Source organism: Eschrichtius robustus, chromosome 14 (assembly GCF_028021215.1).
Source record: "Eschrichtius robustus isolate mEscRob2 chromosome 14, mEscRob2.pri, whole genome shotgun sequence".
In the NCBI taxonomy this organism is placed as follows: domain Eukaryota; kingdom Metazoa; phylum Chordata; class Mammalia; order Artiodactyla; family Eschrichtiidae; genus Eschrichtius; species Eschrichtius robustus.
This window is the reverse complement of record NC_090837.1, coordinates 25,124,820-25,152,566: the sequence shown is the minus strand read 5'-3', so window position 1 is coordinate 25,152,566 and position 27,747 is coordinate 25,124,820. Positions and strand designations below refer to the sequence as shown.

The 27,747-nt window shown below is 49.8% G+C and overlaps 1 protein-coding gene and 1 pseudogene across 2 annotated transcripts in view; both read left to right on the top strand.

The window, feature by feature from the left end:
- The window catches only part of MYO18B (myosin XVIIIB), a 218,080-nt gene that overhangs the window by 153,256 nt on the left and 37,077 nt on the right, over positions 1-27,747 (top strand). For both annotated transcript variants that reach the window (XM_068563218.1, XM_068563217.1), the window contains exons 35-38: positions 924-1,040; positions 1,826-1,909; positions 3,099-3,236; positions 5,601-5,786. In XM_068563218.1, the coding sequence (XP_068419319.1) occupies positions 924-1,040; positions 1,826-1,909; positions 3,099-3,236; positions 5,601-5,786 (525 nt within the window). The remainder of the gene's footprint in view (positions 1-923; positions 1,041-1,825; positions 1,910-3,098; positions 3,237-5,600; positions 5,787-27,747) is intronic.
- On the top strand, positions 12,657-12,946 carry LOC137776995 (transmembrane protein 258 pseudogene; annotated as a pseudogene).

Genomic DNA, 27,747 nt, shown 5'->3' with positions numbered 1-27,747 from the left:
CACATCCTTTCTTCTAAGCTAAGCCAAGGGTAGCCTGTGGGCCCACTTGGGCTCACTCCTAAGAGAGACCCAGCCACCTGTAATGGGCCTACTGTGTGCTCAACGCTGAACAGGAACAAATGAACGTATATTATGGATCTATTATGTTGGTGAAGATTGGGTGTGGGTTTCTAAGTGCCCCGTCTGGATGTACAGGGTTGGCTTAAATTTATACACAACATGTGAAATCCGAAGTTTAGACAGAGCTAGAGATTTATTGGCAAAAGCTTTTCTCAAGATCCCCGTTGGCCCTTTTGTCCCAGATTTTATTTGTGCTAGATCAAGGGGAACTTGCCCGCAAACATTCACACACGTGCTCACGCAAGGATGAATGTACACACTCACATACAAAATCACCAGACACGCATATAAAATAAATGCCCTCGTAGGTAAGATATACATTTAAGTTTAGCCATATTTATTGAGGTCACTGACACATGTGCACCATGTACACTTAAACTGTATGTATGTAGATTCCCAGGTAGGCTTACACGGACATATATCCATTCACGTGCACACATGCTGCATTCACGCAGTCGCAGGCAGGCCCAGCACACACACACACACACAGCATTCATTGACACAGCCATGGCCTCCCTTACAGGCAGATGTTCACTCACCTGATACACCCACAGGCAAGTCCCCCTTTGTTCTTTTTTTTTTTTTTTTTTTTTTTAATTTTTAAAAAAAATTGTTTGGCTGCGCAGCGTGTGGGATCTTAGTTCCCCGACCAGGGATCGAACCCACGCCACCTGCATTGGAAGAGGGGAGTCTTAACCGCTGGACCGCTAGGGAAGTCCAGCCCCGCCTTTGCTCTTCATCAGCCCCCTGTAGTCCCCCTTTTACCCCCCTTTTTCTCACCCGCCATCGTCCTGCCCCCGCAGGTAGACGAGCAGCTGTACCGGCTGCAGTTTGAGAGGGCAGACCTCCTGAAGCGCATCGATGAGGACCAGGACGACCTGAACGACCTCATGCAGAAGCACAAGGACCTCATTGCTCAGGTAATGGCCTCGGGTGGAAGAAGGCTTGGTGGCCTTGGGTGGGGTAGGTGGGGACAGTGAGAAGGTGATGTGGTCGGGCCACTCTCTGGTGCTAGGACCTTGGAGGGATAAATGCCACACAGGTAAATAGCAACTGTGAATCACACTTACTTTTGTTCAAAATGGAAGTTTATTTGTTCATTTACAAAAGCAGTAGATTCGTATGCCCATTATAAATAATTTAAATAATAAATGCCTGTGGAAAATAGAAAGCTAGGGGCCCTCCTATCCTCTGGAGTTCTTTTCTTTGGGGATAGTCGCGTTCAACAGTTTGGTTCAACTCTTTTTTAAAGGACCTTTACTCTCCATTGCCTCATTTTAATCTCTGGACAAACCCTATGTAGAGGGTCTCAGCAGAGACTATCGGCCCATTTTACAGATGGGGATACTGAGGTGCAGAGTGGTTCTGTGGCTTGCCAAGGCTGGTATCCAGGTCTAGAATCCCAGTTACCTGACCTAGAATAGTTCTCCTCCCTCAGAATGCTGGTCCGGGTGCCGCAGCCAGCTCATTCTGTCTGGGTTCTCAAGGGTGTATAATAAAGCGCTGGACAGTTGACCGAAGCTATGGGCCTGTGTAGTGGGAGTGACTGGGTGCACACCGAGATGAGGGATACTGGGGAGGATGTGAGGTGCCCTTTAGAAGCAGCTGTTGTCATGCTCTGTGATACGTAGACATCTGTGGGCAGGGGGAGAAGGGACTTCCAGCAAAGCCTGTGGTCTCAAGGTGACATTTTTCGTCTTACCAGTCTGCTGCCGACATTGGGCAGATCCAGGAACTGCAGCTGCAGCTAGAGGAAGCCAAGAAGGAGAAGCACAAGCTTCAAGAACAAGTACGTGCTCAGAGTCCCCGTGTTGTGGGGGAGGATCCTGGGAACTGTCATTCATTCATTCACTCAACATCAGTTGCATGACAGATGGATTGAGGACAGTCCTGAGGGGGGTGGAGAGGGGGAGAGAGGGGGGTGGAGAGAAGAGAGAGAGAGGGAGGGGGAGGGGGGGAGAGAGGAGAGAGAGAGGGAGGGGGAGAGAGACACACACACACACACACACACACACACACACACACACACACACACACACACACACACACACACACACACACACACACACACACACACACACACACACACACACACACACACACACACACACACACACACACACACACACACACACACACACACACACACACACACACACACACACACACTCTCCTGCCCATGCTTGTTCAGGATCCATAGATGCCCCACGCAGTGAGGCTCATCAGGCATTCCGTGCAGGATGTTTACCCGTGAGAAATGGCTCCAAGGAGAAGGGGCTGGTCTGTGCAAGACAGGATCACCATCCTTTGTGACCTCTTCCTTTGAAGTCATGGTTCCTCCAAACACCCCTAAATTTCCCTCATTACCTAGTGGGTTGCTATCATCCATGAAATTCTCAAAGCTCTTCTAGAACCATTGCGTGTGCCCACTTAGGGTGGCTGTCGGAGTGACCTACTCTCCAGCAGTATCTTCGGGCACAGAGTGACAACAAGCAGAACAAAAATAATAGCAGGAGTGGCCGCTTGCCGGGGGCTTGCCGTGTACCAGGCACTAATCTCCTTCACACACAAACATGAAGAAACAAGGCTCAAGGGAGGACACTGACTTGCCCGACACACCCAGCTAGAAAGTGGGGAGCCAGGTGTGGAACCCCGAAATATGTGCTTGGCTCCCAAACCCACTCTTGGTTGTGTTCTTGATGCTGAAGCTTGCTGTCCACAGCCCGGCTTGGTGCGTCATCAGGGCAGGAGGAGGAGGTGAGAGAGGCACTGACTGAAAGGCCTCTTTGGAAGCTGAAGGCACAGGAAGGGGCAGGGTCCCGTGTGGGGTCCTCAGCTGGGATCCAGCAGTTCGTGCTTGTGCACCTGAGCTGAGAAGGAGCAGCGTGGATGGGCCCGGGGCTGGGTCTTGCTGGGACCCCTGATTCTGGGACTCGGGGCTGCCAGGTGGTCAGCGGCCTTCTTGGGTGTGTCCCCAGCTGCAGGTGGCCCAGATGCGCATTGAGTACCTGGAGCAGTCCACAGTGGACCGAGCCATCGTCAGCAGGCAGGAGGCGGTCATCTGTGACCTGGAGAACAAGACGGAGTTCCAGAAAGTGCAGATCAAGAGATTTGAGGTACTTGCTGGCGTGTAAATATTGCTCAGGCCTAGAGCTATGAGGGCTTTCATGTGAACCCATCCTTCTTCCCACCGTCCACCTGTCCACTCATATGCCTTTGTCTGGATCTGTATCACTCATCCATCTCCTGAGTTCCCTTCCTCCATCCCTCCTTCCTGTCTTCTATCGCACTGTCCCACAAGCTCCCCATTCACTCAACCTAGTCACCTCCTCTGTCTCCATCTCCATACACCATCATCGGTCCATCCATCATCCCCCTTTCCATTTGTTCTTCTTCCTTTCTCTATTTTTTCTTCTCTTTCTCTATTCTTTTCTTTTCCTTCAGACCTTGACCCCTCTGTCTGTCCATGTTTTTATCCATTGATCCAATTCTGCCCATCTCCATCCAACCACTCATCCACGTATGCACCCGACACTTGTTTTTGAGCGAAATTTATTTTGCTCCTAGTGTGTGTTAGGCTTTGTTTTGGGTGCGTGGAAGACAGACGTATTAAATAGATTCTGTTTTCCGGAAGCATAGAGCTTTGTAGGAGATGTGGGTAAGATATGTACATAAATACCCATAATAAGGAGAGAGGGCTGTGAGCTTTGGAGGATGGAGGTCCTTTTAGGCTGGGGAATCAGGGAGGCTTACAGGAGGAGGTGGCTTTGGTGCTGGACCTTGAAGGACGGGTAAGACTTGGATGGGCTGGGGTGGAGTTCAGTGACTGTATTCACATTTAGTTCTGTACACCAATGGCATGGGACATTTACCGAGGAGATCACCATTGCCAAAACCTTCCACATCAGCTACTCCACGTGACGTTCATCACAGCCCCATGGGGCATGCAGGATAGAATGAGAAGATGGCCCCAGAGGGGTCAAGTGAGTTTATTCAAGATAAAGCCAGGTAGTGTCAGTGACAGGAGGAGATTGACTCCTGACCTTCGCTCCATCCTGGTCTCAGGTTCTAATCTCCCTGCAGCCAGGGGGCTTACCCAAAGTATGACGGTATGTCTGAGCGATGGGAGGCTGCTCTTCTCATTCTGAAACATTTACTCCCAATCCCCTGTTGGGCTTTTGGTCTCTAAGAAGCCTGCTCTGGATGAAGACCAGAGAAAAATTCTTTGCCTTGGCCCTCAGTGGTTCTCGGAATTGCTCAAGGGATCCCTCAAGGCATAATTGTCTCTGCAGATCACCATGAAACTTTGATCTACTATATTTTAAATGACTAAATACATAATTTGAGCTATATCACATATCATTTTTTGCTTGATTCTAGCATGGTCAAGTGAGAGCAGAGAAGAAAACAATTGTAGAGTAACTTTAAATGGCAGATTCTATCTCCAAATTCACTTTTCCCTCTGCCATCATTATTGGAATTTAGTAGAATCCCAGGTCCTTGAGATGGGGTACCTTGGGGACACAATTGGAGGACTACTTTTCTTATGACCCTCCTGTTGCCCTTTGAAACCGTTGCTAAACTCCTGTTGAAAGGGGAAAGAGGAAACAAAGCTTTTCTTTTAGGCCATTATTCAGTCTCTGATCTGGAAAGGGGCTCAGGGTCCTTAGCAGGCACCTAAAATATTCATGTGAGCTGCATTTTATGTCATCACTCGAGTATTTACCCATCAGAATCGATTGGTTCCAGGCTTGTTGGCCGACTAATGAATTCTGCAGAACAGCCCTTGGGTTGGTTTTCTGTAGCACCGGTGATGCTTACGGCTCTTTTCTCTCTATTCATAGTTTCATTGTGTCCTTGTGGATTTCCACCCCCCCCACACACACACACACAAAGAAAAATGCCATGAAATATTAGAGCTGAGGCTCATGGGAGATTATTTGCTCAAACTTCCTCATTTTACAAATCGGGAAACCAGAATCCATGTTGGGGAAGGGATTTGGACCCCCCGGCATAGTGTCCTTTCCACCGTGCCACTCCACCTCCCAGACCTTGAGCCGAATGAAGGTCGCTATAAATCTTAATTCCCAGCCCTTACCCAGCACATCCTGTGTGCCAGGCACCAAGCTAAGCCTTCCGCATAACTTAACGTGTTCAACCCTGACAGCATCCCGGACATCATCCTGTCTCTCAGAGAGGTTAATAACCCGCCCAAGGTCACACAGCCAGGAAGAGGTAGAGGTAGGATTTGAACCCAGAACATGAATTCAGCATCTGTCACTAAGCTACACTGCCTTTCCAAATAGCAGCTATCATTTTCTATGTTTTCTTCATTTTTGTACCAGAAATCAGGATTATTACCCTGATTACTTTATAAAAACGCACAGAGACTCAGCAAAAGATTTCTTTCTGGAGCCTCCTGTGTCGGGCCCCAGGCTTCTAACTCCAGAGTGGGGGTGTGCTCTCTGCCCGGGCTGCAGGTCCTGGTGATCCGGCTTCGGGACAGCCTGATGAAGATGGGTGAGGAGCTCTCACAGGCAGCCACGGCCGAGTCCCAGCAGAGGGAGAGCAGCCAGTATTACCAGCGGCGCCTGGAGGAGCTGAAGGTGGACATGGAAGAGCTGGTGCAGCGGGAGGCCGAGGCCAGCCGGCGGTGCGTGGAGCTGGTGAGTGTGGTCCTGTGACGGAGGGTTCAGGAGGGGAGCCCTCCTTCTTTCTGAATGGGAGCCTCAGGGCCTGGTCCCTGGGGCCTTTGGGGGTAGACCGGAAGCAGGGAAGAAACCGGAAGGGGATGGGCTGTGAGCCGACACTGCCATGGGCTGCAAACGCCAGGGGCAGGTCCAGAGTGAGCCAATCGCATTCACTCCTGCAGGATGACTTCCGGCCACCTTTGTGCCTCAGACTCCAGACTTTCTCTTCCTGCCTCACACATTCTCCTCCAGAGGCAGGGCGGCCTCGTGCAAAGAGGAGAGAACCAACGTTTATTAAATGTCTCCCTTGCATGGAGTCTTAACACCCATAATGCCGTGTAAGCGTCGTAATAACCCTGTGAAGTCAGTATTATTATCCCATTTTACAGATAAAGGAACTGAGGCTTGACAGAGCTGAGATAATTTGTCAAGGTCATACCTTGTAAATGTCAGAGCTCTTTCTGGGCTGTTAACAGCAACCATAAAGATATAAGATAGAAACGATCATGCTAAACCCACCATTTATTAAGCACTGGCTGTGTGCCAGGTTCTGGGTTAAACCTTTCTTGTTTAAATCTTCCTGTCAGTACTGTGAAGTAGATGGGAAAACTGAGGCATGGGGACACACGTGCCAGATTGAGGCCCAGAGCGGTACATTCACCTGCCTGAGGCCACATGCAAGTAAGACTTGGAACCCAGATCTGTCCAGCTCTGTAGTCTCTGCTTTTATTCACTAAGCCATGCTTGTCCCCTGGTGTGGCCCAAGGTGCATTTTAAAATTCGTTTCCTTCCCAATGGGAAGGTTTCTCCATTGTTCATTGTATTTTTCGGAGAACAGTTTCCTGCAGGGATCACAGAGCATCTGAGCGCGCCCACTCCTCCTTTTCCCCGCAAGCCCAGATATCCCCGAGCCTCCAGGTTTCCGCTTCTGCAGCCTGGGAGGCATCTGGCACCCCCTTTGCCCTCCACCATAGAGCCTTCTCTGAGACAACCCAGAACGTGCTGCAGTTCGGCCCAGAGGGCTTTAAATCACCGTCGTCATCTCCTCCCTGCCCTGTCCACTCTGGTTTTGTGACAGGTCTCACCACCTTGTCCTCCTGCAGCGAGTATGTTTCCCGGGCCACTGCCTCCCGCGGCCGGTGTCATCCCCATAGCTCTGCCCCTGACAAGCCAGCAGCCCGGCTGTCGTGTCGGGGTGAGGCGAGGCTCCGCACAGAGACCCAGGTTCCCAGACAAATCCAAGCCCCGTGACCGGCAGCTCCTCCACCCGCCTTGGCCCTGGGAGAGGGAAAGGCTCTTTCTTCCAACTGACGGGCTAACTTCCTCATTAACCAGCCCTGCTCCTCTGGCAGCTGAGCCCCCTCCTGCCATCTCTGGCTGCAGCGAGAGAACATCCCCAGCACTCCTCCTCCGGTGTCTTCTTCAACTGGCCGGACACCAGGCTTTCCCGTCACATCAGATAGTGGTTTTCCTCCTCTCCCCTCTGCTCTTTTCCTCTCTCTCCCTCTCCCTCCTCTCCTCTCCTCTCCTCCCCTCTCCTCTCCTCTCCTCTCCTCCCCTCCCCTCCCCTCTCTTCTCACTTTCCTCTCCCTACCCCCATTCCCAGGGACACGTTCAGATCTTTAAAGGCCCTAGAATCTGGAAAAGATTAAATGCAACCGCCATATATGGGTCAAAACTGCAAAGCACAAAGCTTATGTGTATGCTAAAATTAGACCTGCATCTTTCTCTGTTTTCTCATTGTTAAGATTCTGGGTAAGCTTACCGAGGCTGAACTATTCTTTTTATTTTGGTGTGTTTGGGGTTGGGCGGTGTTATCAGTTTTCCAGGGCTGCCTTAGAAGTTTACCCCAAACTGGGTGGTTTAAAACAAGAGAAATTTATTCTCTCACAGTTCTGAAGGCCAAAAGTCAGAAATCAAAGTATTGGCAGGTCTTTGCTCCTTCTGATGGGTCCAGGCTAGAATTCTTCTTTGCTCTTCCAAATTCTGGTGGTTCCGGGTGTTCCTTGGCTTATGGCCGGGTCACTCCAGTCTCTGCCTCTGTCTTCACATGGTTCCTCATCCTGTGAGTGTATGTCTCAGGTACCCATCTGCCTTTTCTTCTAAGGCCACCTGTAACTGGATTTGGGGGCCACTCTAAATCCAATTTGATTTCATCTCAGGGCCCTTCCTTTAATTACATTCGTAAACACCCTTTTTCTGAATAAGGCCATATTGACAGGGTCTGGGAGGACGTAACTTTTGGGGGGCCACCCTTCGACCCACTACGGAGGGAGGGCGTGTTCCTGCACCGCCGGTTGTCTCTGCAGTGATTCCGTGGATGGGCAGGGCTCACAGGGACAGTGTTAGGCTGGCAGACCTGTCCTGACAGAGGATGTCCCGAGCTCACCAACCGACCTGCCCTCAAGTAGGCCCCTTGCCTTTGAGCCCTGGGATAGTTCCTCTGGGGGAGGAGAGGATATCGTATTTTCTTACTTTTTCGTTTATCCATTTATTCATTCAACACCAACTCTGGGCCTGGCACGGGGATGGGCATTGGAGGGGAGGGGCAGGGAATCATAACGTCCCTGATTTTTACACACTCACGGTGTGGACAGAACGCTGCTCAGTGGGAGAGTTCAGTGAACACTGTCATTTTCAGAGGAACCCTGTTGGTGAGGCCTCTCCCGTTGCGTGGCATCCTGGCACTTTTCCAGGCATCCCAGGAGGTGACATCTCACCTCTCAGGTTCACGTCTGTGCCACCAATTTCCCTTCCTCCAACCTACCCCTGTAAGGTAAGGGGGGAGCTGCTCCGTGCCATGTGTTCCCGATAAACTTCACCTGCAAGGCAGTCAGCCAGGGTTCTGGGTTTGTCGTTCATGCGATTGGTGTGTATCCCTAGGTTTTACTCTGGGCCAAACCCAGTGCTGGATGTTGGGGACCAACAGGGAACAAGACACACCCTCCCCCTTGAGGAGCGCGTGCTGAAGGGAGAGATACTGCCAAGGCCATTGCTTGTGTATTTTATATGTTTCTCTGCAGTGGTCGCTCAGAGCTTTCACGGGCAAAGCAAAGGGTCTGTGCGCTGGGTTTGGAGGGTTCTTAGAAGACCGGCCGGCATCGTGCTCCCGGTCATCGCCACACATCACTTCTTTGAGTAAAGCACTGCCCGTTTCATCTCCTGTTTTTAAAGTTCACATCTCTCTGGGAGGGATAGTGAATTTCTGAGCTTCCTGGGCCAAGCATACCTTCCTTCCTTCATTCATTCCTTGGACAAACATTGATTGAGTCGCTCTGGGCTCAGGCCCTTTGCAGATGTCATCTTCTTTCACGCTTACGTCACCCCAGCAGGTATGGACGCAAGGGGCGCCTGGCCCAGGGCTGCAGAGTCGGGAGTGGCGGAGCTGGGATGGGCTTCCCTGCGTGTCCAGCGCTAAAGCTGTCACTGGGACACCACGTTGCCCTCCCAACCCAACCCTGCTGAAAAATGGCTCCGCTGCGGAGACCCCAAAAAGGATCCCACACTCTGGGCCCTGGTGAGAAGCGGGAAGGATATTGATGGATCTCCCCTCAGTGCTCCTTTCCGCCCGTCACACCCTGTCCCATTTGTCACTGTTGGTGTTGGTTTAAAGGGCCGCAGGTTGTTCCGTGTGAATGATTTACGCCCCTGGCTGGCAAACCGGCACGGCCAGATCAGGATCAATTACCCAGCCGATGGAACTTCTCTTCCCAGAAAAAAGAATAATGAGGTTTTGCCATTAATTTTCGTAAATGCACTATTCCTGGCGACTCCAGGAACCATTATGGAGACAAGAATATTCTGGCTCTAAATCACTCAAGTCCTTTTGTCACTGGGGTGGCAAGACAGCTTATCCGTGGATTTATATCCTGTTGTTTTTCAATAGTGACAGAGCTCAGGGGAAACCACCTCAGCCCCAGGACAGGGTGACCAAGGGCGGTCAAGGACAGTTGGAAGAGTTAGAGTTGAGGGTGACAGGAAGGCCTGCCCTCTGTAGGCTTTCAGCCAGATGCACTGGCTTTGGAGGCTACACCTGTCGGGTTACCCTTCAGCACCTTGGCCTGGCTCTCTATAGTCTTAACTTTCCCTTGAAAACCTTAGATGGCGCCTCTGCTCACTCTTAGCTCAGCACCCAGTGACCCAAGCTAGAAATCACGGTGGCCCATCTCTCTCTGAGTCATACAGATTAATGACCACATCTGCTGATTTTATCCTACGGAGGTATTTTTCAAATCCATCCTTTCCAGTCCCAACCCCGTGTCCTCTCTCTCTGTTTTAATCTGCAACCCCTCTGGTCTAGGCCTGTACAGTTAGCTTGTGTCTTGGCTCCCCACTGTTCCTCCACTCTTGCTCCTCCATGCCAAAGGTCATTCTAGAAGGGACACATCTTACTGTGTTGCTCTTCTGCTAAGAAATCTTCCATGGCTCTCCACTGCCTTCAGAGCAAAGCCCCAACTTCTTCCCAGAAATCTAGCCTCTGTAGACTTCTCTGCCTTCGGTTGTGTGCCTCTCATCACCTTGCGTGATCTACTCAAGCACAAAGGCGTCAGGCCCCAGCGCCAGGTCATTTCTGGGCTCATCACCTTTGTTCTCCTGCATCCCTCTGCCCGCCTGCTCAGCCTGTAACAGGTCAGGGCTCACCTCCAGGAAGCCCTCACTGTTACCCCCACCCGTCACTAAGTTACGTACCTCCTCTGTGTTTCCACATCGCCTTGTGTTCACCCCATTCATACGGGTTATTGTCATTGCTTGTGTTCTTGTCTTCCTAGACAGGGAGCACCTGAGAGAGGGGGGTGGGTTTTATTTGACTCTTGGCCTCCAGTTCAGGGTTAGGCACAGGTAGATTCTCAGAAATTGCTGAATGAATAGTTTCCACAGCGTTTTGAAGTTTTACCTTTTGAGAGAACAGCTCAAAAATTATCTTAAACATTGGAACTTTCAGATCAACACACTTTACTTTGCGTCCTACCATGTGCCCGTCCCTGTGCCTGATGTTATGGGAGATGCAGATGTGAATGGACCAGGGACTGTGCCTCTGGAGATCTCAAGTTCCAGAGGAGGAGATGCATGTGTCTCTAAATACTTCTGGTACAGGATGGGATGTGCGAGCAAAGGAGGCAGTGGTTTGGTAGAACCGGGAGACGTGGAGAAGATTGCATGGAGGATGCAGTGTTGGCCAGCAGCTTTGGGCGAGCAGCCGTCTGATCATGGTCGTCTCAACCTCGTCATCGTCTCTGACCTGCATTCAGCAAATGTCTAGGGCACGCCAGCCATGTGGCGGGCCATGTCCAGGTCTCCAGAAAGGCAGAGATACACCCACATATCGGGATGTAAACACAGACTCTTCACCTCCGCCTTTCTTTCTTCTCTTCCTTCTTTCTCCTTGCAGCTCCCCCACTGGCCGCCAGCTGCAAAACCCCTCCCTCCCCCCACTGCCACCTGCTCTCTCCTGCTGCTTCTCTTGCTGGACAAGTTCTCACTTGACTGGGTGTGGACATGTGGTTTCTCTCTCTCTTTCTCTCTCATTTCGTCACACAGTTGTTTTGGCTCCTCTTGGGGAGGAGGAGGGTGTGTATTAGCTTCTCAGGGCTGCCGTAACAGATTGCCAAAAGCTGGTTGTCTTAAAACAATAGAGATGTGTTGTCTCACAGTTCTGGGGGCCAGAAGTCTGAAGTCACGGCGTCAGCAGGGCCACTCCCTCGGAAGGCTCTAAGGGAGACTCCTTCCTCCTTCTGCCAGCTTCTGGGGGCTCCGGGCGTTCCTTGGCTACGGCCACATAACTTTAATCTCTGGCTCCGTCTTCACATGGGCTTCTTCTCTGCCCTGTCTCTGTGTCCTCTCTTCTCATAAGGACACCAGGCCTTGGATTTAAAGCTCCCCTAATCCGGTATGACCTCATCTTAACTAACTACATCTGCAAAGACCCTATTTCCAAAAAGGTCACATTCTGAGGTTCCAAGTGGATATGATTTTGGGGAGGACACCTTAGCTCACTGCAGGCTGGTGGAAAGAGCATTGGACTTGAAGTATGAGACCTCGGGTGGCTCAGTTAACACTGCAGAACCTCAGTTTCCCCATCAGTAAATTGGGAGCAAAAAACAACCGATCTCATTGGGAGGCTGGGAGGAGTAAATGAGATGGTGTATGTGAAAGTGCCCGATGATAGCACACAGTAGGCACTTAATAGATGCTCCCTTGTTTTCTTTCCCCTTTCTTTTCACTCCTCCGATGTCTCTTTCTTGGTCCACTCAGACTTCGTCACAAGTCTGCCAGCTCTGTGGCCGCATCCTGTCCTACGCGCATGATGGCTGGGGCAGTGTTGATGAGAGCTAGCTAGTGCTTTACCGCTGACTGTGTGCTGGGCATTGGGTTAAGGACTTTACATGAGATCTCTCTTTTAAGCCTCTCTGTCTGAGGTGACCATCCCTGTTTCACCAATAAAGAAACTGAGATCAGAGAACTGAAGCAACTTCTCCAAAGTCACAATCCCAGTTAAGTGGCTGAGTTAGAATCTGGACCAAGATCTCACCAGCTCAAACCCATTCTCTTCCTCAGAAGATTTAGACACGTGGTATTTACTCATTCAAGTACTTTTTTAAAAAGTGAGTCATAAAAAGTAATACTGCCTTTGATTCTGTAATCTAGGGTTTCTCAGTCTTGGCACTATTGACATTTTGGGTTGAATAACTGTCTGATGTGGGGCTGTCCTGTGCTGTGTTGGATATTCAGCAGCATCTCTGGCCTCTACCCACCGGATGCAAGTAGCTCCCCACCCAAGTCATCACAATCAAAAATATCTCCCCCAGTGGCGGAGCGGTGGATTACCCTGGGCCCGGCAAAGTGGAGCTTGCAGCCATGAGCAGGTACACCAGCCCAGTGAACCCGGCTGTCCTTCCGCATCTGACCGTGGTGCTGTTGGCCACTGGCATGTTCTTCACCGCCTGGTTCTTCGTTTATGAGGTCGCCTCCACCTCATCCACTCGGTGTATCTACAAGCGCTCCTCATCTCTTTCGTGGCCTCACTCTTCATGGGCTTTGGAGTCCTCTTCCTGCTGCTCTGGGTCAGCATCTACGTATGAGCTCCCAAGGGTTCCAACCAGGCGGCTTCACTGAATCCCTGCTTTTGTAAATTAATTTTTTTTTTACTACGCCGGAAGTATCCCATCGGCTGCTCACAATAAAGGCAGATGTGTGACCAAAAAAAAAAAAAAAATCTTCAGACCTTGCCAGATGTACCCTGGGGAGCAAAGTCACCCCATTAATAATCACTGCCCTGATCTCATCCTCACAGTAACCCTTAAGGTAACGCCTGTGATACTCCCCATTTTACAGATGGTCAAACTGAGACTCAGGGCAGAGGGGTGATGTGATGCGCCCCAGGTCACAGAAAAACTGGAGTGGGGGTCACATCAAGAAGAGAAAAATTCAAGGATGGGAGGAAGAGGCAGCCTAACACCTTCCACATGAAGGAAAAAGTCAGTAGCAGTTCCAGCAAAAGCCAGTCCTAACCTTTCCAACACCCAGAGGTGACTTGACAGCAGAGTCTAATTCTAAGTGGGATGGAAGGCCTCGCTGCAGGCTGTGTGCGTTTAATAATGTTTAAATAAAACATGGGAGCTTGGGTGAGATCTCCGCACCAAGCCTGGCTTGTCAGCAGCCCGAGCAGTCATAAATAGTTAATAGACAACCACTCATGGCTCTACTTCCTTTAAACCCAGCATCAATTATATATGGTTCTTGAATTATTTATTTGGTGTTACTCTGGGGTATATTTTCCACTTTCGGGGGGGAAAAATGAAAAGAATGTGAGTCCTAAAAGAGATGAGGGGATGTCTCCCTTCTGTGTTGGTGAATTTTCCTGTGAGGAGAAAGCCTCCCATGGACACAATGGAGAGGTTCTCCCTTGAACTGGGATCTGGGAAGACTCTGCTAGATCACCAGGAGAAGAGCTTGGGGCGGCCGTGTTCTGGCAGAGGGTTAACAACCGGCTCTCCAGCGTAGGTGGAATCTCAGTTGGTCTGTAGTGTTTTCCTATCTCCTCTGTGGTGTGAATCTTCCCCCGGGGCTGGTTTCCAGCTAATGATATGGGGCGTTGGGAAGCCACGCCCAGTAGCACTGTTACATGGCATCTCCACTGGACAGACATGATAGCCAAAAACAACTTCAAAAGCCTGGGCAAAATGTTAGTAAGATTAGGAAGCAGTGTGTTTTGAGTACGTGTTACCTTTGTCTTTAATGTGATTTATTTAATTGTAAGTTGATATTATTCGATTTTTAATAATACGTATTTGTGTAACAGCTGGCTTGCAAAATTCCTGAAAAGTCAGCAGTCAGCCCTTGCCAGTCTGTGGGAGCTGGTTCCAGCGCATCACAGGCTTGGAGTCTCCTTGGGGCGGGGTCGCCCTGCCCTGGTTCGGAGTAGAAAGAGCAGAAGCGTGGAGTCCGAAGGCTCTCATGTCAAATGTCATCATCGCTCACTGACTGTCTTTTTTTAAGCCAGATTACTTCACTATGAGAACTCTGTGCTCTTGAGGACGTGCTTTCACCTCATGTATGAAATGGGTGTGATCAGATCTACTCAGAAAGACTGAAGCGAGTAATCCACACCATGCTTCTCGCCCCGCCTGTCACATAGCTGTCCCTGCAGGCATGCTGGCTGCTCCGTCTTCCCCTCTGGTTCTCTTTCTCCTGTCTTCTGAGAATCTGGCCGTAGCTGGTAAGGGCTTCAGGAAGCCCAGAGCCAGATTCTGTTTAGTTTTCGTGTTTGTTTTTGCTTTTGGTTTGTTTTGTTTTTTGGCTGCCCGAAGACCCATGTTTCCAAACTCTAGGTCAGAACACAGACCCCTCCCACCACCTGCCCCCCCGGGGTATATCCACCAAACCAAGAGTTAAGGGTTTCGTTTTAAAAAGCTCTCAGTGTTTTTCTCCCACCAATGGCTCGGAACTTCAGAGCATAAAGATGAATTATTTTGGCTGGGAACTGAAGTATTTAAAAAGGCATTCCATGTGGAGGGCATTTGGGGCCATGAGCAGGGTTATAAATAACACCTTTTATAGCTCTCTTGACAGGGAGATAGCTCTCCTAATTACTGTCCCGTTATCTCAGTGTGATCCAAAATGGCCCAACACGTTTATAAACTCCCCGTTCACACATTGCTTCCCTCCCCACTAGTCACGGCCTCCTGTGCTCTCAGCTGGCAGGGGAAGACATGGACCTTTGTATCATCCCCACTTCCAGGCACTGTGGGCTCCCTCTGCTTGTCTCCCCACAAAGGTTTCCGTGCAGAAGAAACTTGGTCCTAAAAGGGACTTAGAACCTGGTGTTGCCAGCCCCAGACATATTTCTGAAGCGGAATTTTTCCAGGCTCTCCTGATCCCGGGTGGTGAATGTGCTTGTCTCAATTCAAGAGGTCTTATCATCTAACGAAATGAGTTTTTTTGTATCTGCCTCTGAGATGAGATACCTAGATAATAAAATCTATTACCAAAAGCCTACCTAGGAATAATTGGGTCTATTACTCCCTGACCTGTGGCTTTGTTTCTGCTTCAAAAACAGACGCTCCAGTAATTAATCAGAATTGAAAGTTGCTAATACCAATTACAAATAACGCATGGAGTCTGGAGATGGCAAACAGAAGAGCAAATACTAATCTTGTCCCCAGAGACTTCATCAGTTGAACTTTTGTCACCTTAGACTTGCTGGAAATTAGAGTAACTTAACCTCCCAAAGTTACTTTAAAAAAAAAAAGAAAAGCGGGAGGAGATAATGATTGAACAGTGCAGGTGTACATTAAATTATTAAATCCAATTGGAATTGTTTAGATGAGATTAAGCCACACTTAACTGCACGTCAGAGAGGCTTGGGAAGGTTAATCTTCACAGCTGAAAGTACAATCATTGTCCCAATTGGACATCTTCAGGAGACAGTGGTCCCAGGGAGCCCCAGATCAGACTCTTAATGTTTTAAATTCATTTCCAGACTATAATTTGGTTTGAAAAACAATTCGTCTCTTTCTGGTGCCTTTTTTTTTTTTTTTTTTTGTCTTTTTTGGCTGAACTTAAACAATGAGAAAGTAGATGGAGACCTCAGAACTTGAGGATAGACCGAGCAATGGTAAAGAAAATGGTTTTTTGGGGGAGAATTGGCTGATTTGGAATTGCAAGCATGTGGAAATAGAAATGGATGAGTGAACTGGTCTAAATTACAGCTCTTCTGGGTGTAAGTGACAAACCTCGAACTGGCTTAAACAAACGGAGTTTATCAGTTCATCTAATGAACTGGTCCTTTACAGAAAAAAAAAATTTGCTTACCTTTGCCCTCAAACATTGTTTGGCACATAGGAGGCGTAAAAAATGCATGCCAAACGAAGTAGGAGCTTGACAGAAGTGGCAGAGAACTAGGAGTCAGGAGACTAGGTGCAAATCTCAGTGCCATCACTTCCCTACTGTGTGCCTTTGGTCAAGATGCTCACCTTCTGTGTCTCTGTTATCTTATAAAATAGGGATAATCATTGCAACTCCATCACATCATTTCGAAGAAGATTGAATGAGATAATGCATTTAAATGCTTATCACAGGGCATAAAGCAAACTCACTGTCACATCATCATCATTATCACTGTCTTAATTTGTTCAGGCTGCCGTAACAAAACACCATAGACTGGGTGGCTTATAAACAACAGAAATTTACCACTCACAGTTCTGGAGGTTGGGAAGTCCAAGGTCAAGGCACCAGCATGGTCGCATTTTGGCAAGGCTTCTCTTCCTGGTTCATAGCTGGTGCCTTCTTTTTTTTTTTAAATAAAACCATTTCACTCACAGTTCTTTGAAGTTTTTTGTTTTTTTTTTTTTACTTATTTTTGGCTGTGTTGGGTCTTCGTTTCTGTGAGGGCTTTCTCTAGTTGCGGCAAGCGGGGGCCACTCTTCATCGCGGTGCGCGGGCCTCTCACTATCGTGGCCTCTCTTGTTGAGGAGCACAGGCTCCAGACGCACAGGCTCAGTAGTTGTGGCTCACGGGCCTAGTTGCTCCGCGGCATGTGGGATCTTCCCAGACCAGGGCTCGAACCCGTGTCCCCTGCATTAGCAGGCAGATTCTCAACCACTGCGCCACCAGGGAAGCCCCGCTGGTGCCTTCTTGCTGTGTCCTCACACAGTGGAAGGGTCTAGGACTGTCTCTGCCTTCTAATCCCATTCATGAGGGCACTGTCCTCACGACCTGATCACTTCCAGAGGCCCCACCTACTAATACCATCACCTTGGGGGTTAGGATTTCAAAATATGAATGGAGTGGAGGGCCAACATTCAGACCAAGCAGTCATCATCACTGTCACCTCCATCATCACCACTACCACCATTGCCATCCTTATTGCCATCATAATCATCATCACCACCACCACCACCGCCATCATCATTCACCATCGTCACCATCACTACCATCACCATCGTCATTCTCATCACTATCATCATCATCACCACCAGCATCACCATGAGAGTGAGACCCAGAGCAGAGAGCACAGAAGAGCCCCCTCGAGAACAGGCAAGCTCTCAGCTTCAGACCAGAGGTATAAGCCTAGGCAGTGGTTAAATCATTTCCAGTTGGACAGTTCTGGGAATTCTGTCCCCCACGTGCTGTCCCCCCCCCACCCCCCCAGCACCGTGACCCATGGGTTCATAGATGCCTCCTTTTTTGTGCTCAGTGTCCTGGGCACCAGCTTCATTGGAATTCTGTTGTTTGCCCAGTCTTGCCTTGGCTGCATTCCAGGTAAATGACCTGGAGCCCATCCTGCTGCATGTCACCTCTGCCGCCTCCCTGCTCACATAATTAGAATCAACACATTCATTTCCCTAACAGCAGTCTAATCTTCCCCCCGAAAAGTTTTCACATGGAAGAAGACAGGCAAAGACAAGCTACATCTGTCCTTGTTCAGGCAATTTGCAGCTGTCCGCAACTGACATCCACCCAGCTGGGCAGCCGAGCCAGGCTTCCTGTTCGCTTTTGGTGGGAGGTGATGCAGTCGATGCTGTTATTAAAGTTTGGCAGTGGTTTAGACATGCAGCGTCCTGCTGGAAGGAGGCTTATAAACAAACACTCAGGGGGAATCCTTCAGGCTCCAGCCTTTATGAGCTAATTGCTTGGCAGGTGGGGAAAAAAAGACGACTGATGTGACTTCTCAGCAAACAAAAGGAAAAGAACTCAGGAAATAAGATGGTTTTCACTTCTTCTGAGAGGGTGGCCAAACCTCAAGAGGTTGTACCCAGTAGCAATGAAATGTGCTATGCCAGGGATCAGCAAATGTTTTCTGTAAAGGCCTGGTAGTAAATATAGTTTACATTTCGCAGGCCATATTATGTCTGTCGCAACTACTCAACTTTGCTGTAGCACAAAAGCAGCCAGAGACAGTACCTCAATGAATGAGCATGTGTGTTCCAATAAACCTTTATTTACAAAAACAGACAGGCAGTGGGCCAGATTTGGCCCCTAGACTGTGGTTTGCCAGCTGCTACTCTAAGCTCTTTTGGAAGGAAAAGTGGAGTAGGGAATGCATAGCAGAACTAGGTTTAAGTCATGGTTCTAGCTCTTCCAGAGTGTGTGTACAGGGCAAGTCACCTCTTCTTGAGTCTCAGTTTCCTCATCTGTAAAATGGGCTCTAAGGTAACCAGGATATTAGAGGAGTGTCTTGCACATAGTAAATGTCAATAAAGTGTAATTCTCCCTAGTACCCACCTCCTCACCCCTGCTAAAAATCACGAGGGAGTAAACCTGATGAAAGAAGGCTGCCTGGAGCTTTCCTGTTGGTCCCTGCTATGGGGACAGGATCGGTGATGCCAGTTTTTCTGTAGCTCATTTGAAGGTCTAGCGGCTCTGAGTTTCCCAAGGATGGTCCTTCTGTTGTCCGTTTCTACCAGGGCCCTCCCACGCCAGGATGCCCCCCCTGGCTCAGCCCACCCACCTCCATCACAAGGACACAAATCAAGATTCTGTGTACACACGTCTCTTGTTAGAATGAGTAGCTGATGAGGGTAGTTTAATGTGGGGCCAACATTGAAGACTGTGCCTGCAGGTCAAGGACACTGTGTTTCAAAGCTAATATTATCTCTGTGTTTTAACTGGTGCGATTTTTAGACAGGGTCTTCAGGATAATTCTGACGTTTGTGCGATGATGCTAATAGTTAAGACTCACTTGACGGGGGGGGGGGGGGGGGCGGGGGAGGGGAGGAGATTGCTCTTTGTAGGAGAAGGGTAAACACAACCCTGATTTGTGACTCTGGGGGTTTACATATTTATTGTTTCTGTTATGGACGTCAGCTGGAGGTTGATTTTAAGTTGGGTTATGTATAGTTTGTATTTACTTATTATTGTTGTCATTGTTGTCGCTGTTATGATTATTATTTCTATAACAGCCTACCATTTGTGCCAGGCCTAAACATGGTTTGTACATTCTGCCATTTAATTCTCCCAAAGTCCCTGTGACCTACCTCCAAATCAAAGTGTCATTCTCAGACCAGCGACCTTGGCTGCAGGACCTCAGGCCCCACCCCACACCTTTGAGTCATGATCTCAGGTGACTCACACAGACAGGAAGAGCCCTGATGTAGGTGCTTCACCCTGACTCTGTTACAGATGAGGAGCAGGAGGCCGAGAAAGGTTAGAGACAGGGCTTCTCCCATCCAGACCCTAATCACACAGTCTACCGCCCAATTTAGCTTATGGTCCCTGCCTTTGTATCAGTGATTTGGTGGTTTTGCTTCTGTGTCTTTTTCCCCCAGTGACACCGTCTACTTCCTTTCTTCTTCTTCTTCCTTTCTTCTGATTCTTTAAGAAGAATCGCTTTCTTCTTAACCCTTCCAGGGTGGGGCCCAAAAGTTAACTACACACCCAGGAAGGGTTCAACTATCTACTGCGGTGAGACATTTGCATATGCAAAACTGAGAACCTGCTATTTTTTTGTTTTGTTTTGTTTTTTGGCTGCATTGGGTCTTCCTTGTTGCCTGCGGGCTTTCTCTAGTTGCAATGAGCAGGCTTCTCACTGTGGTGGCTTCTCTTGTTGCGGAGCACAAGCTCTAGGCACGCAGGCTTCAGTAGTTGCGGTGCGTGGGCTCAGTAGTTGTGGCGCACGGGCGTAGTTGCTCCGAGGCATGTGGGATCTTCCCGGACCAGTGCTTGAACCCGTGTCCTCTGCATTAGCAGGCGGATTCTTAACCACTGCACCACCAGAGGAGTCTGAACGTCAGGATTTTAGAACACGGGCCAGGTAGTAAATATTTTCAGCTTTGTGGACCACAGAGTCCCTCTGTCTCAACCTCTGAACTCTGAAAGCAGCTGTAGACAAGACATAAACAAACGAGTGTAGTTGTGTTCAAATAAAACTTTATTTACAAAAACAGGCACAGGCCAGATTTGATCCCAGGAGCCAGAGTTTGCACCTTGTTTGGAACATAAAAGTTTCCTCAAGTGCTGGGATTTGCGTAGTAAACTCACAGACCTACTTTAGAGGTTCTGAGGGGCCCCACTCGGACATGGGGCCGTTTTGAGGATGGTTTTGCCTAGTTCAAACCACATCTCTCCCAGGACAGCATCTGGCCTCCAGGGAGGGAATGAGGGGAGGAAAGAGCTTCTAGGGGCTGTGGCTGACGTGCTCCCTGGCGCTGGGAGAAAGCCAGAGAGCCTGTCTCTGAACAGAGGGAAACCAGTGAGAAGCCGTTGGAACCACGCCTGCCTTCCCCAGAGCCAAGCCTCTGGATGAGAAGCAGGAGATGACCCTGAGCGCTTCGAGGGCAGGACGGACAGACCTGGGAGAGCCCTGGGCACAGCTTCGGGGCGGATGTGTTGAGGCTTGTCCCTCCCAGAGGCACGTGCCACCAGGCCGTAACCTTGAGATGTGCAGGGGAGAGAGAGAGAGCGCGCGCAGCGCTTGGCGGTTGCTTTTCCTTCCTGCTGGGTCAATAAATGACTAAATGGACCGTGAGCAGCCACGTGGCTGTTGTAATTCTAGACTCCATCAAAGGGAAGATCAAAAAAGTGCACAGAGGGAGCTTCCTTCCGCATCTCTGAGTCTTCCTGCTGGGTGCCCAGGAGCTGACACGTCCTGCCTGTCCGTGCTGTGGCCCACCTCGTGCCCCGTCTCATTAAATGGGCACTGCCAATCCTTGGAGCGAGGTGGTATTTTTATCTCTATTTTACACATTTTAAAGAGGCTTACGTAGAGGTGAAGTGACTTGCCCAAGGCTGGATAGCTAGGAAAGCTTGGCACCGGGATATGGAATCAGTCTCCTGACACTAAAACCTGTGCTCTCAATCGCGGTGCCGGGTGTTTCTCAAACATCGAGTGCATACAGATCACCTGGGGATGTTGTTCAAAGGCAGAACCTGAGTCCGCAGGGCTGGGACAGGGCCGGAGAGCCTGCATTTGTGACCGGCCTCCTGATGATGCTGGCACACGGACCTCACTGGGAGTGGCTGGCCCTACATGATACCCTCTCCTTATTCCACAGCCTCTGAAGTCACGGGAAGGGGAGGTTTATGTTTTGTAAGATGAGATCACACAGCGGGAAGTAGCTCATTCAGGGTTCAGATTCATGTCGGTGTGATCCAGAGTCTGTGTCTTCTAAGTTAACGTCTCCCACCTACCACTATGCCTTTAGCTTGGCTCTCACCTGGGGTCGATTTTGCCTCTCAAGTAATAATATCTTACAATATCTGGAGACCTTTTTGGTTGGCACAACTTAGGGGCGGGGTGCTGCTGATACCTAGTGCGTTAGAGGCCGGGGTTGCTGCTAAATCATCCTGAAACACCCAGGACCACTCCCCTCCCCCCGCCAACAAAGATTCATGTGGCCCCAGTGGCAGTAATGCTGAAGTTGAGAAACCCTGCATTTTAGCTCAGCCTTCTTCAGTCCAGAAAATCAAAATCTATCCAGAACCCCTCTCCGGAGGCCACATAGTGCCCTTGAATTAGAGGAGTTAGCATTTGAAACCGCCCCACAAAAGTGGCATGAATAAGTGAGAATCATAACTACCAAAAATGTCCATTTCCCAATGGATGGGTGGAACTTTCCCCGAGTCTGAAATGCGGCCAGGGTGTTCGTGTCTCTGTAACATCCTCTTGCCTCTGCAGATGGAAGCCAATCAAGTCTAGAGATCACTGTCTTCATCTCTGGTCGTTATCACGCCTGGCCGCCCGCTGCTTATCAGCGTCTTTTGCTGTTTGTGTCGCACCTTTTCTCTGACAGTAGCTCCTTCACCTGTTTCTCAGCGAGACGGCATTGTCTCTGGTCCAAGCACAAGGAAGGCCAGGATGGCCTTGATCGCCAATACCAATATCTCTCTGGTCCTTGTTCTCCCTGATCAGTTCTTGCGGGGAACGCATCTAATAATACAAGACTATTAACGGGGGTTGATTTACCTGGGAGGGATTGCTTTCCCCGCTCACCAGAGTTCATTCGTGATGGTACTTTGGTTTGTTGAGAACGCCGGCCAGGGCTTTGGTTGTGATGAGGCCATCAGATGTGTCTGAAAAAAGGAGGAGATCTGAAGAGGGAAGAAGCAGTGTGATAAATAATGTCTCATACGCGCTCAGCTCTTCACGGTTTACAGAGCACCTGAATGTGACTTGAGCCTCACAGTCTTCTGTGTTGAAGATCGGGAGGGAGCTGATATTGATGGAGTTGAGGGGACAGACTCGAGGGTGTGCTCGTTGGTGCCTGGGGAGCCAGTGCGGATGTGGGGCTCGTTGCCAGGTCTTGAGTCTGGTGTGGGTCTCAGCCTCACCCCTGTGCTGACTCTCGCTGGCTGTGCCTACCTGGCATAGCTGCTGGGATGTGGTCACTTTGGTCACTGCTGGCTTGGGTGACTTTATTCAGGGGCCGTTTTCCGACTCCTGTATCTGTGGGCAGTGTCTGCAGTCTCTCGCCACGTCTCTCCTGGGGCGCTCTGGACACATACGGATGCTGGCAGGGGTGAGACCTGACCTGCCCTGGGGGGTTGGCACGTTGGCAGTCAGGATTTTGTCTGATGTGGGGGCATGTTTGCGTGACTTGGGACCTGGCAGTGATGGAGTGGGACAAAACATGAACATGTTCTGGTGGCGAGGGGACTGGAAGGATGTGGGGGACCGTGTTTGGGGCATTAAAATGGTGAGGCCAGTGGGGCGTGAGACTGAGGTCACCAGATGCCTACATGAGGCGTGTGGGAGGGCCAGGAGAAATGGGGGAGTGGGGGAGAAGAGACCCCCCCCAAACTTGCTGTGTTTCACAAGGTGTCATCCAGTAGTTCTGAGAGCAGGGAAGAGGGCTGATGTTTATCAAGCATAAAACTTGCTGTGTTTTATCCGACATTTCAAGCACCTTCCACCCATGAGTCCTCAGCTAGTCCCTACTGACAGCACAGTGATGCTGTCAGTACTCCCACTTTACAGATGAGGAGACTGAGGGTCAGGGAGGTGGGTGACAGGCTTGCTCATAGTCATGCTGCAAGTGGTGGAGCTGGGTTGCAAGCCCATGTCTGTGTGAGTTGAAGACCTGTGGTGGTCAGACCCGCTGCACGCTGCATACGGCCCCCACCATGAATGTAGAGCTGGGAGAATTTTTTTTTTTTTTTTTTTTTGCGGGGGGATGCTGAATTGGGTCTTTGTTGCTGTGCGCGGGCTTTTCTCTAGTTGCGGTGAGCAGGGGCTACTCTTCGCTGCGGTGCGCGGGCTTCTCACTGTGGTGGCTTCTCTTGTTGCAGAGCACGGGCTCTAGGCGCGTGGGCCTCAGTAGTCGTGGCACGTGGGTTCTAGAGCACAGGCTCAGTAGTTGTGGTGCACGGGCTTAGTTGCTCTGCAGCATGTGGGATCTTCCGGGACCAGGGCTCGAACCCGTGTCTCCTGCATTGGCAGGAGGATTCTTAACCACTGCGCCACCAGGGAAGTCCCGAGCTGGGAGAATTTAAAGATGAATATTTATGGAGTGACTTGTAAGTTCCAGCTACTACATTAGGCATTTGGGATATTAGGCTGAGTATAGCCCTACTCATAAGGAGCTCAATATAGCAGGAAATTAGAAATTGGAAATTGGAAATTAATTACAATCTGATGGAGGTATGTGCTTAACTCAGTGACTTGTCCCAATGCACAGAGATGAAAGTGGCTGATTCTACCCAGAGGAGCCAGAGAGGCCATCCCAGAAGCGGTGGCTGTGGAATGGGTCTTGAGGGATGAATAGGAGTTCACTTGTCAGAGTAGAGAAGAGCACTCCAGGTGGAGGAATGGTAGGTTCAAAGGCACAGAGGCACAAAAGGACACGGCATGTTTGAGCACTGTGGGAATTACTGATGTGTGGGTGCACTGTTGGCCGTGGAAGGAGAGGAACCTTGGAAGGTGAGTTGGAAGAAAGACTGTGAAAGCCTGGATAGGCTCAACTGCACAGTCTGGACTTGGGGAGGTGAAGAGGCGCTGAAGGCTCTTAAGCAGGAGAGGACTTGATTGGATTAAAAAGATTCTCCCTTGGATGCTGAATGGAATGTGGATTGGAGAAGGGGGCTGGACTGAAGAGGAGGACCAAGACGATGAGAACCCTCAGGAGATGGTGATGAAGACTAAATTTACAGGGGATGGAGAGCAGGGGAAAGAGGCAAGAGATAAGCCCACTGTGCTGATATGAGATGCTGTACTTGAGGATCAGAGAAGGGGCCAGGGGTTCATAGGAGTAAGTTGTTCTCACACTTTAACTTCTTTGGATGCAAAACCTGAGGCCACTTGAGAAGTTTCAAAGTCCGGTTCAAAAGTTCAGTAATTCAAAGTTCAAAGTTTCAATAGTTTCTCTATTTCTGCAGTCGTGTGGGGTCGTGGGCTGGGAAGATCTATGAGCTTCATTTCCATTTAAATTGAAATAAGACATGTCAAAGGTGGCTTGATAATTACTGCCTGGAGCAATGGCCCTCTGATGGGGGAAGTGTGGTGTCGGTGTACATGGTACAGAGAATTTCCGCATTTGAGGCTTAATTACATTGATATAATTATCTGTCAGGAAAATCAGGTGGCACAGATATGTCATATTTGCACTGGAGCAGAAAAAATGAAATGCCTTTTTTCCTTTTTGCAGGAAGCAGTTGGGTGGGCAACTCTGGGAAGTGGGGAGTGAGGTGTTTGGATTCACGCCAGGTCAGGATGTCTTTCTGCAGCTGGAGGTTTTGTGAGGGCCCTGAGAGAGTTGCACTCCGGTGACAGTTCTTTATCCCTTTCTGAAGATGCTGCAGCAGAAGTCACAGGCTGGGGGCGGTTCTAGGGCTGGGAGGGCTACAAGCTCTGAGTAGTTAGAGCTATAAGGAACTTTAGAGAGGTTTTTTAAAAGTTGTATTTGCAAACCTTGTGACCCTGAGACTCACAGCGGAGTTGCCCGCTGGTGCCTTGAAGCCTGCTCACCCTGCCCTCCCCACTGCCATCCTGCTGGCTCCAAAGACCCTCAGCCACATTCCCCTTCTGTGTGTGAGGGTCTCATGCCCTTTCAAGGAGGCTCTGCCTTCTGCCACTCCCCATCCATCAGGAGAAATGTGGGACCCCAAGAATCAAGTACAGAGCCCCCTTCTCACCACTGTAGCCCCAGCCCGTGGCACTGTTACGACTCGAGTAGCTGGAGCCGGGATTTAGGCAAAAATGGCTCATCCGAAGTGTGAGAACAGAGAAAGGAGAGAGGCACACACTTGCTGACAGAGAGATGACCTGGGTAGGAAAGGCTCTAGTTCTGCTTCTGCCACCCAGTGGCCCAGCAACCTTGGCCAGGTGGCTTCCTGCCCTGGGCCTCAGTTTGGGCCCCTGGTATATGGTGTGTGTGTCCACAGACGTTTACGTGATGCGTGGACGTGCGTAGCAGATACATCTGAGACTTTCTGCAGGCCGGCTCTTTTATCATCTAGAACAGCCCAAGTTACCTAAAATATTAACTTTCCAGAAAGCTATAAAGGCCCGCAGGCAGTAGCTGGGGGCATTTTAAAACAGTCAGCTTGAAAAATGAGAAGGGAAAGGAAAGATAGCAAGCAGGTGCCCGGAGCCCCACGTGTTCTTCTGCCTGGAGATACCGGAGAGTCCTGGCAGGGCAGGGGCACCGCGGTCCCCTGCTTGTCCGCCTGGCTAGCTCCATTCCGCCTTTCCTGTTACACTCTTTTGCCCCAGTGCGTGTCCGGTAGATGTGTCTATACACACATGCAGAAGTGAACACAGGGTGGAGACAAACCAGCATAGTCATCAAGAGGGGCTGTCCCCGAGGTAACAGACTGAAGGGCAATTTTTAATGTTTTTTTTTCCTTTGGCAACTCTATTTTCTAAATTCTGTGTAATGAACCCTATTAGAACCAGAAAAGAAAGGTAATGATGTATGAAAGAAAAATAAAAGAGCACACGGTGTTATATTAGTTTGCTCGGGCTGCTGTACCACGTACCACAAACCATGTAGCTCGGTAAAACAGCAACGTATTGTCTCACATCCTGGAGACTAGAAATCTGAAATCAAGGTGTCGTCGGCAGGGCCTTGCTTCCCTGAAGGCGCTGGAGAACAAACTCCCATGCCCCTCTCCTGGTGGTTTGCCGGCAATCTTTGATGTTCCTTAGATTATAGGTGCATCTCTTGAATCTTTTGTCTCCACGCGGCGCTCTCCCTCTGTGGTTTCACATCATCTTCCCTCTATGCATGACTGTCGCCATTTCCAAATTTCCCTCTTCTCATAAGAGCACCGGTCATATTGGATTAAGGCCCTCTCTCGTGACCTCGTTTCAACTTGATTGCCTCTGTAAAGACCCTGTCTCCAAATACAGTTGCATTCTGAACTACTGGGGATTAGGATTTCAACATGTCTTTGGGGGGGGACTTCATACCACCTATAAACAGATGTGCTCCGAGAAACGAGAAGCAGCTCAGGGTTCCTCCAGGGTTTTCCTTTGTGGGTGGGGGAGTCACTGGAGATGGGGCCTGTGGGTGAAGAAGTGTCAGTGTTACTGTGACGGCCAGCCTCCAAGATGGTTCTCAGCGGTCCCCATCTCTGCCTTCACACCCCTCTGTAGCCTCCTCCGTACTGTATCAGAGTTGGTCTGTGTGGCCAATAGATGGTCAGGAGCAATGGTATGTCACTTGGAGGCTAGGTTATAAAAGGTCTTTGGCATTTGCCTTGCTCTCCCTTGGATCGCTTGCTCTGGTAAAGCCAGCCGCCATGTCATGAGGACACTCAAGCAGCTCAGTGGGGGCCCTCGTGGGAGGGAACTAAGGCCTCCAGCCGATAGCCATGTCAGTGAGCTTTCTGAAAAGGACTCTCCAGCTTCAGGGCGGCCTTCAGACAACCATAGCCCTGGCTGACATCTTCACTGTAACATCATGACAAATCCTGTGTAGGTGTCCCATTGCTGTTGCCGCAAATTACCACAAACGTAGTAGCTTTCAAAGAACACGGTTTATTCTCTGGTAGTCATGAAGGTCGGAAGTCCAAAATGAGTCTTAAGGGGTTAAAATCAAGGTGAAAGGAGGGCTGGCTCCTTCTGGAGGCCCCAGGGGATGATCCATTCCTTGCATCTTCCAGCTTCTGAAGGCAGCCAGCATTTCTTGGCTCCTGGCTGCATCGCTCCAATCCATGATTCCATCATCACAGCACTGTTCTCTTCCCCACTGACCCTCTCACCTCCCTTTTATAAGGACGCTTATGATTAGCTGTAGGGGCCACCCAGCTTATCCACATAGTCCAGGATAAACTCTCATCTTAAGGTTTTTCATGTAGTCACATCTGCAGAATTCCTTTTGCCATCTAAGTGAAGATAATCACATGTTTCGGGGATTAGGACGTGGACATCTTTGGGGGCCTTATTCATCCTACCATAGACCATGAGCCAGAACCACACAGGTAAGCCACCTCTGAATTCCTGACCCACAGAAAACCATGAGAGAGAATGATATTTGATATTTCAAAATGACTAGGTGTT